This window comes from Salvelinus sp. IW2-2015, linkage group LG4p (assembly GCF_002910315.2).
Source record: "Salvelinus sp. IW2-2015 linkage group LG4p, ASM291031v2, whole genome shotgun sequence".
Lineage (NCBI taxonomy): Eukaryota > Metazoa > Chordata > Actinopteri > Salmoniformes > Salmonidae > Salvelinus > Salvelinus sp. IW2-2015.
In genome coordinates, this window is record NC_036841.1 from 600,086 (window position 1) to 611,970 (window position 11,885).

General features: G+C 40.7%; 1 protein-coding gene and 1 pseudogene across 1 annotated transcript; both read right to left on the bottom strand.

Annotated features, from left to right (window-relative positions):
- Nucleotides 1–335: 335 nt before the first annotated feature.
- LOC111957446 (zona pellucida-like domain-containing protein 1) lies at nt 336–3,587 on the bottom strand (annotated as a pseudogene).
- A 2,176-nt stretch (nt 3,588–5,763) lies between these two features.
- LOC111958290 (zona pellucida-like domain-containing protein 1) lies at nt 5,764–11,054 on the bottom strand. Its single transcript, XM_023979523.2, has 11 exons — nt 10,930–11,054; nt 10,463–10,576; nt 10,067–10,287; nt 9,692–9,873; nt 9,254–9,326; nt 8,951–9,048; nt 8,398–8,478; nt 7,999–8,170; nt 7,638–7,740; nt 7,277–7,306; nt 5,764–6,965 (listed from the first exon to the last, which is right to left on the bottom strand). The coding sequence occupies exons 2-11, from the start codon at nt 10,566–10,568 to the stop codon at nt 6,790–6,792; spliced, it is 1,242 nt and encodes a 413-aa protein (XP_023835291.1). The 5' UTR covers nt 10,569–10,576; nt 10,930–11,054; the 3' UTR covers nt 5,764–6,789.
- Nucleotides 11,055–11,885: the final 831 nt, after the last annotated feature.

Genomic DNA, 11,885 nt, shown 5'->3' on the forward strand with positions numbered 1-11,885 from the left:
GAACATGAGGATGGTAAAATTATCATTACATTAACAAATGTGTTTTAGGAAAGATATGACGTCCTATTATGAGTATATTGCTATATAGAATATAGGTACATAGAGAGTGGACATACAGCTCTCTGCCATGGTCTTGATGGGTCCTGAGGTGAGGGTAGAGGTAACATAGAAAACAAAAATCCGGAACACTGAAATTAGTATCGTATATTACGTTTGGCACGTATGTTACGTATGGAATGTATTATTTTGGATGTCCATCATCCATTTCGTATGATATGTTACGAATTATAATTACTATGATATGTTACAAAAATAGGACTATTTGGGTTGCTAGACATTTGCGTTGTATGCCTACCTATCCACCTCGACCAACTGGACTCCTTTCATTTTTTGCCTTAAGTAACCTTCCCTCTCATATAACCATACCAAACAGTGTCCCTCGTTTACTATGTTATGTCTAGTGTATGAGACCGGGCTGTAAACTTAGACAGGCGAAATGTGACTTCTGGAGGATACCCTTTAGTAGGGGTCATTTTCTAACTTTTTTACTTTAATTTGTAAATCTCTCAACAATTAAAGCTGTGACATCTGTTGTGGATGGATTGAGCCTAAAGTTGTGTGGTCAGATCAATGGTACTGTACCTTGAAGGTGCTGCAAGTGGTGCAATCACAGAGTAGAAACGGGCCTTCTGGCTGTCTCCATTCTCCAGCATGGTGGTCATCTGATTAATGGAGCAGCTTTACAAAAAAGGTGAACCTCACCTCACAATTGCCCATTTGCACACAGGCAGGACAACACACTGCTAGATACAGAAAGATTATTAATGATTGAATATGGCCCCTTGGTGCCTAGACAAAGTGGCTACTCCTCCCTTTTGCATTGAGCTTACTAGATAAAGAGGAACCTGGATATAGATAGTTKAATTATCTAGTGAGCAGGTGCACTGTGTCTGAATGCAAAGGAGGCCAGATGTTTTATCAAGCCCAGTATTACAATATATAGACTTATATATAGACTTTCTTTTTTTTCTATTGTGTTATTGACTGTACGCTTGTTTATTCGCAGGTCGCAGTTGTAAATGAAAACTTGTTCTCAACTAGCTTACCTGGTTAAATAAAGGTGATATAAAAATAAAAAACAATGAATACTCATTTGATATGAACCGGGCAACTAACACTTTTTCAATATTTGATTGAAGATTGTTTTTTTGTTGTTTTTTTTACTTACGATACAAAGAGATGAAAGAATGTTGAGATGGAGAGCAGCGGGGAGACGGACACATAACATCAGTCCAGAAGCACATGGTATCTGTAGAGAAAGAGTGAGGTCAGACAATTCAGATCACAACTAGAACCCTTTATACACATTCTAAAACTGTTTGACTATTCATTATTACTAAGGCTAAGAGGGAACACAACAAGAAGGTTCTTACTGGCAAGTCAGGTTAGCAGCTAAAACCTGAATGAAGACATTAGTCCTCAATAACCAGAGAAGGGATAACCAGGGGTGTGGTATTGTTTGCATCCTGGTGAAGGAAGAAAGGAAGATGGCACTATTATAAAAGCACACTTGCATAAGATCTGACATATGATCAGACATGTTTACACATGTTGGTATAGGTTTACAGTTATTTTATAAGGTGGCAGCACATTGGCAAATTGGCTCTTTGCCATGTCGCAGCCGTGCATATATGAATGGGGGTGTTACGTAGGTGCTGGTTGTGTTGTCCTAACCTTAACAGGGCATTGCTCAGAGCACTGATGAAGCTACCATTGTTGTTCTTCACAGCAATGGAGGAGGCTGACCTGAAGAGGGGAAAAGAGAAAGGTCAGACAGAGTACCTAGATCCAGTGTAGCTGACTGATTACTACAGCAGGACCCAGGCTAACACTCTCCCCACAGAAAGATCAACTGCTTTGAACTGTGTTTGAACTGTGTAATATCATGCTGCAAACAAAACAACTGTATGGGTGCTCAGTTTCAATTGCAGAGCAGTGTCTGATTTTCATATGTAAGCGATATATCCAGTAAATCTTTTCACTTACATGTCCACCAGGGTGTTCTTGACGAGGTACTCCAGAGGGTAAGCACAGGAGTAAAAGTACTTGAGCTCAGCATTATAGGTGACCGTTCCAATGTTGGGGTCGTATGATCGGACTACCCCGCTCACATTGACCGTCTGGAGGCTGGAGAAGTCTGAGAATATCCCTGTTCCTGGAGCACATGTTGACGATGTGGCTTTGAAGGTTGCTGGTGCAATAGTGTGTAGAAAATAGCATTTTTCTCTGTCAGAAGGCAAACCATAAAATGAGATCTCTCATTCCCTTGAAGTTTCTTTTAGACTGAAAGCCATCACCTGTTCTTTAGCGTAAATGGGCTTTCAATTTAGTGTTACTTTCAAGCTCGTGATAAGGTAAGTTTCAAATGTTTTAAAAGTTTCACAGGAGTCAAAACCTCTCAGAGAAACATACATTCTCTGCTCCCTCATTCCCCTCAGTCAAGGTCAGTGGTGCTGCGAGCCTTCCCTCTATCACAACACTCCTCCAGGGCAGAGGAAAGCATACATAAACATTATCCTATTAATAATCACCAAGAAGACACTCCCGCAGGCGTCCCCTTGGCAAAGGGGAAAGCTGAATCTCAGGACAGGAGGAATCACTCTGGTGTTCAGAGTTCCCTTACAGATTGTGTTATCCATGATGTGGTTCAGGATCAACAGACTAGATGGCAGGGCAGATTTGAATAGCCAGGTCAATGGAGGAGGTCCCCCAGACCACTGAGATGTCTGTGTATTCTGATAGATGCAGGAAGACACTGAGTAAGATTAAAAACGTTCAAATGTATTCTGAGCTAATGTATACAGATAAACCACTATAGTTTAAGTGTCCCTGCTCTGAAGCAATCTAGCTATTTCAGACATGATTCAAATAACAATTTAACAAGACTATAACCCTAACCACCTCAAACCCTTTTTTTGTGTATTTTACCCCCTTTTTGCAATCCAATTACGATCCAATTATGATCTTGTCTCATCGATGCAACTCCCCAAAGGGCTCGGGAGAGGCGAAGGTCGAGTCATGCATCCTCCGAAACATAACTCGCCAAACCGCGCTTCTTAACACCCACCRGCTTAACCCAGAAGCCAGCTGCACCAATGTGTCGGAGGAAACACCGTTCAACTGACGACCGAAGTCAGCCTGAAGGCGCCTGGCCCGCCACAAGTAGTCGCTAGAGCGCGATGAGCCAAGTAAAGCCCCCACCGGCCAAACCCTCCCCTAACACGGCCGGTTGTGACACAGCCCAGGATCGGATTTGGGTCTGTAATGACGCCTCAAGCACTGCGATGCAGTGCCTTAGACCGCCGTGCCACTCGGAAGGCCCACCTCAAATCCTTTATCATAAACACTGTCTTGGATGAAGCTGAGATGGTTAGGATTAGCTACAGTAAACAAGAGTTGAAATGTAGAAGTGATGTAGTTACTATACCTGGTTGTCTGGCATAAGCCCCACATTCAGCAGGGGTGAGGGCCTGATCATGGCCCACAATGCACAGGGAAGTCAGGATGAGGAAGCTGCATAAAGCCATCTCACCAATCTGTCCTCGCTGAAGATCTGCAGAAAAACACACAGATGTCAATGTCAAGCACAAAATTCAATTTATAGACTAGCATAAAATGCTATGGGATGACTCCATATTCCTAGATGTGTACAATCTGTAGTACATTTACTGTCGACACGTTGTATGTATAGGGACCAGGACTAGTTATATAGTTCTCATACAACCTTGTGATTGGTTGGAAACAGGGTCATTGCCATCTTGGTGGGGTTGTCTAAGGTAGTGGGAACCATTCACTTTTGTGGATAAAGCACTGTGGGTCTTATCCTGGAGGCAAATTCATGAAACCCTACACAGTCCCCTTCAAAGTTATATGGTAAACATAGGGCAGGTGGCTTTGTGACTTTGTGTGTGATCCTGCTCCCCTTTGTATGCTTATATGAAACATAATAATCAAGTAAGTATATGGTTCATGGTCTTTAGGGACCACACACACAATGTGAGGGGCGTCTTGTTGTTTCCTTTAAGTTCTAATACGATTTAGGTGACCCACACCTAGTTTTCAACCACTTTTAAGGGAAGGGGCTTCAGCACTATAGTATATGAGCATTAACATTTGATTTAAAAAAAATGTTGGGTGAGTAATTAACATAACATTAAAAATGTAATCTTTAAAGCCCTATGCTAATCACGTGAATCCCTTTGTTGATATGATCATTTCAAATTACATCACATTACAGTGAGCAAGTACTGATTACAGTTATCAGAAACACTTTGAACAAATTAAATTCTTCCTGTGTTGGGGAAAGTACTAATATTATACAGAGCATGTCTGAATAATGTAAAGCACCCGCCCAGACACATATTCATAATGAACCTATGAAAAAAAGATCATGTGACTCCAATTCAAATAAAACCAAATATGATATGTAAATGTAACCAAAAACGTTACCAAGAAACGTGCCCTGTGTGACTTTGAAGAGTGAGTCCACATACTTATTATGCATCATGTCTATATCTAGTGTCTATATCTAGTCTTCTTCTTCGGTCTGGAACCAGTAGTGGGACTGAAAGGAACTGCATGAAGGTCAGTGGTAACCTGATCTTGTCAGGTCAGCCACCAGGGAAGGGAAAACATTTATTCGGATTAATAAATAACAATAATAATAATAATACATTTAATTTGTATAGCGCTTTTCATACAGAGTTATCCCAAAGTTCAAATTTGATTAGAGTCATATTAGAGCACATGGGTGGTTACCATGGTCCCTTGTGACGTGCACAAAACCATGGAGAGGATTATGGACACACACACGACATGGTCATTGTCATGACGTGTACACTTAAACATACCAGGGTCTTTCTGCCTTTTTTCACAGATCATGTGTTTTCTTGTCACTACAAAAAACTAAATGCAGCCTGGGTTTGGACCTGGCAGTGACCTGAACTTGGGTTGAATATTGTCCATGGAAAAACAAAACATAATCGCTTATCAAAGATAGTAAATCTAGAGGGTGATGACTGCTCTCATTTCTCTCCTCTCAGTCATCAACAGCCATTGTGGACAGAGAATATAATGTATAATAGCTGCTGAAATATGGGATTAGCACAATAAAGGGCCCAGATTGCAGGATGGGTTACATTTCGACAATTGGCATGTTATAGTTAGACATGTTATAGCCGGTCACTGGGATCATATTCCTCTAATATGGAGGTATATAAATCATGATCCTCATATAATTGAATTACAATTGCTGGAATTCAAACAAAAATAGCAATATTTATGCTGTATCTTTGTTTATAAACTGCCTGCACATTTATTCTGAAAACTGGAAACTTTCTACAATGTTCAAAAACCTTCTGTGATTTTATTTGACCTTGGGTAAAAGACAAAATCAGGTCCGATTGAACTCTAGCTTGAAGTCTCAAACACGCCACAACATCAGTGTTAGAATTATACTAATACACCATGAAGGCCAGTAAATAATATCATTAGGCAGACTGATATGTAAAATATTTATTTGAAAAATAACCCCCCCCCCTATCAACATGATTATAAATTTAAACACATAATACGAAATTAAGTAATTATAGTAAATGGATTATTGCTTTCTTTTTTAAACTTTCCACATCAAATAGCACATTCCCTAAAAAGGGAAAAAACACATCATCCTCAAATAAAATAAGCACAGGGTGAAATCCTGACTTGACCAAGTTATTAGAGATTTCTTTAATTAAGCATTGATGGCAAAAACTTTCACAAACATTCAAGTTATGTGGAAGTCAGGATTTCAGCCATACTTCATACCAATAAGTACTATACATACGGTATATAAATATTCATCATGATCATACATATAGAATGATGAATCACTTCTTCAATTCTCCTCACATGTTAGTACTATACTGAAGCCTACCTTTTCTCAGGTTAAAATAGACAGTGTGTTATAAAAATATCTACAAGTAATGTTTTGGTGTTGGCCTTTGTAGAGGACAGTATCAGTCATCCCCAGGTGTCAGGGTTATTTGAATGACCCTTTATTTCTTTAATGTAACTGACCCCATGCCAAGCAATGGATGACAAAAAGACACTAAGGTATTGAAAAAATGGGAAATCAGCCTCACATAGTGACCTGGGCCAGTTTTATTACACACTACCTGTAAAAAACAATACACTGGTCTATCAATGGATCAGAACAAAACAAGGAAAACAGTACACAACATTATTATTATTGAACATATACTGTTCCCCTGTACACAAAGTAGGAATGAACTATTTACAGTATCAATATGCGCTTGAGTATGTGTATGTACATGTACACGTGAATGTGTGACAGCGTTTGGCATGACAGTGACTGTTACAGCTGCCGGATAAGAGTAAGTTAGCGAAATGGAAAGTACACATTCAAGGAAGGTAGAGTAGCTAAGTAAACCTTTCAGAAAATACAGGTCCCGATCTACAATAACTGTCCCTATTATGTATTGATGTATTTACTTGGTAGGTACATAGGCACATAGTGAATCTTTTGCTCGTGGCTAAACCTCTTACTCTAGAATCATTGTTTGAGATCACAGTTATCTCTACTGTGAGTTTATTAGTTATCTCTACAGTGCAAATACATACTGTAGGGTATTAGTTATAGTTAGATGGATAAAAAAATGAGGGGGAGAATGAGTCAGAGATATTGAGAATGAGAGAGAGAGAGAGGGAGAGAGCACACCCACGAGAGGTTTATTTGAAACCAGGGTTCCATGCTCCTGAGGGTGTGGCTGTAGGGAGGCGGGGTCTGCGGAGGAGGCGGAGCGAGAGCAGGAAGAAGCCCAGACTGAACACGCCTAGAATGACCACACCTGACAGCAGAGCACTGGTCACTGGGTTCAACGGGAGGGAGGGGCCACTTGATGCAGCTGGATTACCACACACAAACACACAAAGAGTAAGTATGGGCAGACACAAATACTCACTGATATAGGCTAAAACCACAGTTAATGGTTAAGAAACACAAAAGGGAAGTGAAACTTGTGAGTTAACCATTACTATCATCATTTCTGCTGTAAATCCAAGGGTGTCATATTTTCTTTTGAAGGTAGTGAATGTATAAAGAATGTAAATATATAGCACAGAAAAATTGTCTTTTGACATTACAAAGTTTATAGATTAAATAAATATATCACTTGTCAAGGCATTGCACAAGCAGTGACAAAGTGAGAGAGCTTACTGAGTTGTGAGTTATTCATTGGAGTTTCATCTGTAAAGAAACAAAATCAATCATTGATGCTTTCAGAGTTTCAACATTATTGAGGAACACAACCATGCATTTTAATACAAATGTACTGAATAACCATTGAGTATACTGTCAAATCCCACCTCATTTTATTCTCACATAACCCTCCATCAGTAGATTTCAAGACTATACAATATATAATCGAAAGGGATTCTCGTGTATAGGCTACATCACATCATACAGTTTTAATACTTACTCTACAACTATATCACGGATATCAAAATAATCTAATTGAAGTCAGACAAAACTACAGTCTAAGTTGAAGTGGGTATGGATGAAGAGGTATCCTGCGTACCAATCCTGGTGATGATGGGTCCAGCAGTGATGATGGCATCCCCAGACGACGGCCTAGACTCCAGGCTATCCTCTACGTCCCTCCTACGCCGATGGCCACAGATCTTCCAATATTATATTAATATAAAATCACATACATATACTCCTTTATATGAATCTGTATTCAATAGGGAATAGTGAATAGTGCTAAGGTATTTAAATTTTTAGTGGACTATGTGAAGCTTCATATTGATCAGAAGTCAAGAAATATGGTACTTTGGTGTTAATATGGTGTTTTCTGATATTTGCAGAGCATTGAAGTTCCCCCTGTTGACTGTACTGATGTTGAACACATCATTTGGTAAGATGTCAAATGTTCTTACCGGCATGAGCAGGACACAGTCATCTACCCGACACAGCTTGGTGACACAGTGCAGAAACACAGTGGACATCTTCTGGTGTCTGTGTTTGACAAAACGGAACACTTCGAAGGCAAAACGACCCATCTGACTCTTCCCATTCTCAAAAACAGTCGTCTGTGGGTCTTTATGGCAGCTGTTTGGAAAGAGCATCGCATGTGCACAAGCATGCACACAAGCACGAACACACACAAAATGCACTGAAACGTCTAGACCTGTTTTAACTGCTCAATGAGAAAAGTGTCCTATCATTCACCATGAGAACCCATTGTAAGGGGCTCTATGATAAGTGGTTGAGGATGAATGGGTAATGGGACACTTTTGTCATTTATCTTGGCATCATTTGAGAAAAAGCGTGAATACCCAAAGAAAAGGTCGTAACGCAGTTCATCGTTGGGATTCCCTGAGGGAGTGGTGTAACAGTAGTCCATCAAGATATTCCATCTAGGGAGAGACAAAACAGTACGGGGCTGATACAGGATAGAGATCTAACCACACAACACAACACAACACAACAGGACCGATCAGACATTCTTAGCACCACCACTGGCGCCTTCACATAGTCATAGAGGACAGCTGAATGGCAATGAACCAAAGAGGATAGAACTGAATTGGTATGGGGCATAGAGGATAGGTCTTAAATGATAGCGTATGTGTATGACATACTGTGTATAGCATAGCGCAGTTGTACTTGACTACTATATCAATTCTATGCCATCCAGGTAATGTGGGAGAAGGTTACAGCGATTCCATTTTTTTTAACCAGCACTTATAATGTCATAATCATAGGTTTCTGTTCACATCATGTTGGAAATCTTTGTGCTTCTAAGATCATATCCCCATGTGTATTGTGAATAATAGAAACTAGAACAAAAAATATAACTTTTTCATATCTGAAGATCTCCTTATCTTTTACCGTTTGTCCAGGTTTGTGGCTTTCACTGCAGAAAACACTCTGGTTTTCAAAGCCAGTCCGGCCATTGGGATAGAGAGTTGTTGGTTGTAGGTTGAGTCCTGCACCAAAAGGAGTTTGGCCGTGAATCAAAAAGTTGCCTATTTTTATGATACTGTATGTCTATTTCTACCTAATAAAACTGTCTCATCATTTGTTTAGTATTTTGAGCATGTTCTAGTTATTATTTGACATTGAATTCCTACTATGAGGGCCCTGTTATGAAGTCCTTGTGTGCACTAAAAAACACTGATGTTGTGTACTCACATTGTAAAGGATCATACTCAATGTGCTCACAAAGGTACCGTTGCTGTCCTTCACTGATATTGCAGCAGATGACCTAGAAAAGGTTCAAATTAATTAGTACAGTTTAGTACAAGTTTTTTTGTATTTTATTAGGATCCCCATTAGCTGTTGTGAAAGCAGCAGCTGCTCTTCCTGGGGTCCAGACAAAACAAGAAACATGCCATAATGCAGAACATTAATAGACAAGAACAGCTCAAGGACAGAACTACATCAATTTTAAAAAAGGCACAAAAGACACAAACTATCGAGGTCAATATGAAATTGCTGACTGACTTCAAATGTCAAATTCATCTTTCAAATGTCAAATTCATCTATCAAAAATACTGAAATATCTCTACTTATTCAATACTTCAATTTTATTCAAAATAAGCCCTTCAGGTGTTTATTGCAGGCACCTACGATGCCAGCTGTGAGTTGTTGACCAGGTATTCCAGGGGGTAGCTGCAGCTGAATTTGTACAGCAGGCCGGGCAGATAGCTGATGATGGATGGCGGGTCTGGAGTGTCGATGTACCCTGAGATATTACCAATCTGCACCAGCGACATGTTCCCGTAGGCATTAGCCCCGTAGGCTGTTGTCACCTGAGGACAGGGACATTGTCTCTAAATACACAATCTAGTACAACTCCTACCTTAGCCTCAAGCAAGACGTGCGCCAAAAATATAAAACACATTAGATTCTGGTGGTCATACTAATACAAACCTGTGTAAGTATAAAACATAACAGTAGGTGTGTGTGTGTGTGTTCGTCCATCTGTGTGTGTGTATTCCTTACCACCAGGCTATTGCCGCAGGCCTCCAGTGTGCTGAGGCTGATGCTGAACAGTACTGCCGTGGGGAACGTGTTGTTATTGATGAAGCCCCGGCAGTGGGTATCGCCATGGCGACCATTGAGTGCAAGGTCTGCAACGGTGTAGCCGGAGAACAGCACCGGGCAGAAGTTAATCTTCAGGGTCATGGTCTGAACCCCGCAGTACACGCTGATGTCGCGCTCTGCTAAAGAGAGTGAGAGATAGAGAGAGAGAGAGAGAGAGAGACAAAAAGACAAAGAGAAAAATAGACAACGAGATAAAAGGGTAAACAGCAATTCTAACAACGATTCTCAGAACTAAGAATAAGTTAAAATGATTTGAGAGAATTTACATAGAGATGAAATGACTGTCATGCTCACCGGGAAACCTACTGTGGTAGTTGGCATCACAGTTGTATCCATTAAACTGTGCCAAGACTGAAGTGGTCCTACCCATCAGCAGGAGGATCAAACATATCCGCTCCATTTTAACACCTAGAGAGCAAGGTTCACACATTTCCAACCTTCAGAATGTTAACAACGTATAACCTTCAAAATATCTAGGGTGTTGCATGAATGTCTGTAACTGTACTGTACTCAAATTRTTTAAAAGCCTTTTCAAATCCCCTAAAGTCCTCCAACACCTCTCATTTAGACCTCCTCTTACCATAAACCCTCTTGCCTTGGTCCCCTTATTGCCCCTCTTTCCAAAACTCAATACCCCAGCCCCTTTACTCGAATCCCCTAAATACTCTAACAAGTCCCTTCTTTCCAAGACCCCCCAACCCCTTTTAATCCGGTTCCCATCTTTTTCTGATCCCTTTGCCCTGGGCCCAAGCCCATCTTACCCTGGTCTGTGTAGTTGGTAGCTCACCGGTGCTCCATGTGGTATCGGCTGCAGCAAAAAAACGAATGGACAGGCCAGCTCTCTCCACAAAATGTGTGTGCCAACGTGCGTGCGTGAGCGCATATGTGTGTGCCCACACAGAGATAGAGAGAAATGGGGACTCATTATGGAAACACTTCAATAAAAAGTGCTTCCCAGCAGAACATGGGAAACTCCATCAGAGGTGAATGGCCTGGACAAATCTTTTCACGGTGCTCGAAACCTGAGCGGGCTTGCAGGGTTCCCACTCATCTCCCCTTGGTCTGATCTCCGTCTGTCATCCCACACAAACGGCCACCTCAGCAGGGGGCCAGGCCTGGGAATTAAGCTGTCATCAGGTGCTGAGGAGAGCGGGCCTCGGCCTACATTCACATGGACATAAAAGTCAACTCACGTCTGGTCTGCATGGTCTAATGCAGGGCTGTGTGTAGGTAATTGTGATGCGCAGGGTATCACTTAGGGTAAATTTAATTCTGTGATTTAAACTGAAGAGTTTATGGTGTAATTTGGACCTACTTAGACTTGGAAGTTTTGTTTTGAAGGTTGTTTACATGAACTTATATTACTTTTGATTAATAAAACTTTAAGCTGCAAAGCTCTAAATTAACTTTAGTCATTGGTAGCACTGGTGCTCCCAACTGAAAAAAGTTAGGAGCACACCAAACAGTATTTAGGAGCACTAGAAAAGTGATTGATTAGATATGGACTACATAAGCCCATCTCCTATCCAGGAGCCTCTTTCCTTTCTTCCAGTGCCATCTTAAACCACACAGGTTAAGTTACCAGGTTATTAGCCAGCAAGGTAACATGACTGGATGTTTTGTTATCAAACAAATACTTAGCGACCCATGAGTAGTTTAAAATGGTAGGCAACATGGTATATGAATTTATAATGACCACAATTTAAAAATCTATCTC

Bases quoted from the DNA above. Each gene is read 5' to 3' on its own strand.
- LOC111958290 (XM_023979523.2), bottom strand. From the start codon at position 10,568: ATGGAGCGGATATGTTTGATCCTCCTGCTGATGGGTAGGACCACTTCA. The intron at 9,049-9,253 runs GTGAGTACACAA...CTTTTGGTGCAG, and splicing joins TGAGTATGATCCTTTACAAT to GACTCAACCTACAACCAACA. The intron at 7,741-7,998 runs GTAAGAACATTT...TAATATTGGAAG, and splicing joins ACTGTGTCCTGCTCATGCCG to ATCTGTGGCCATCGGCGTAG.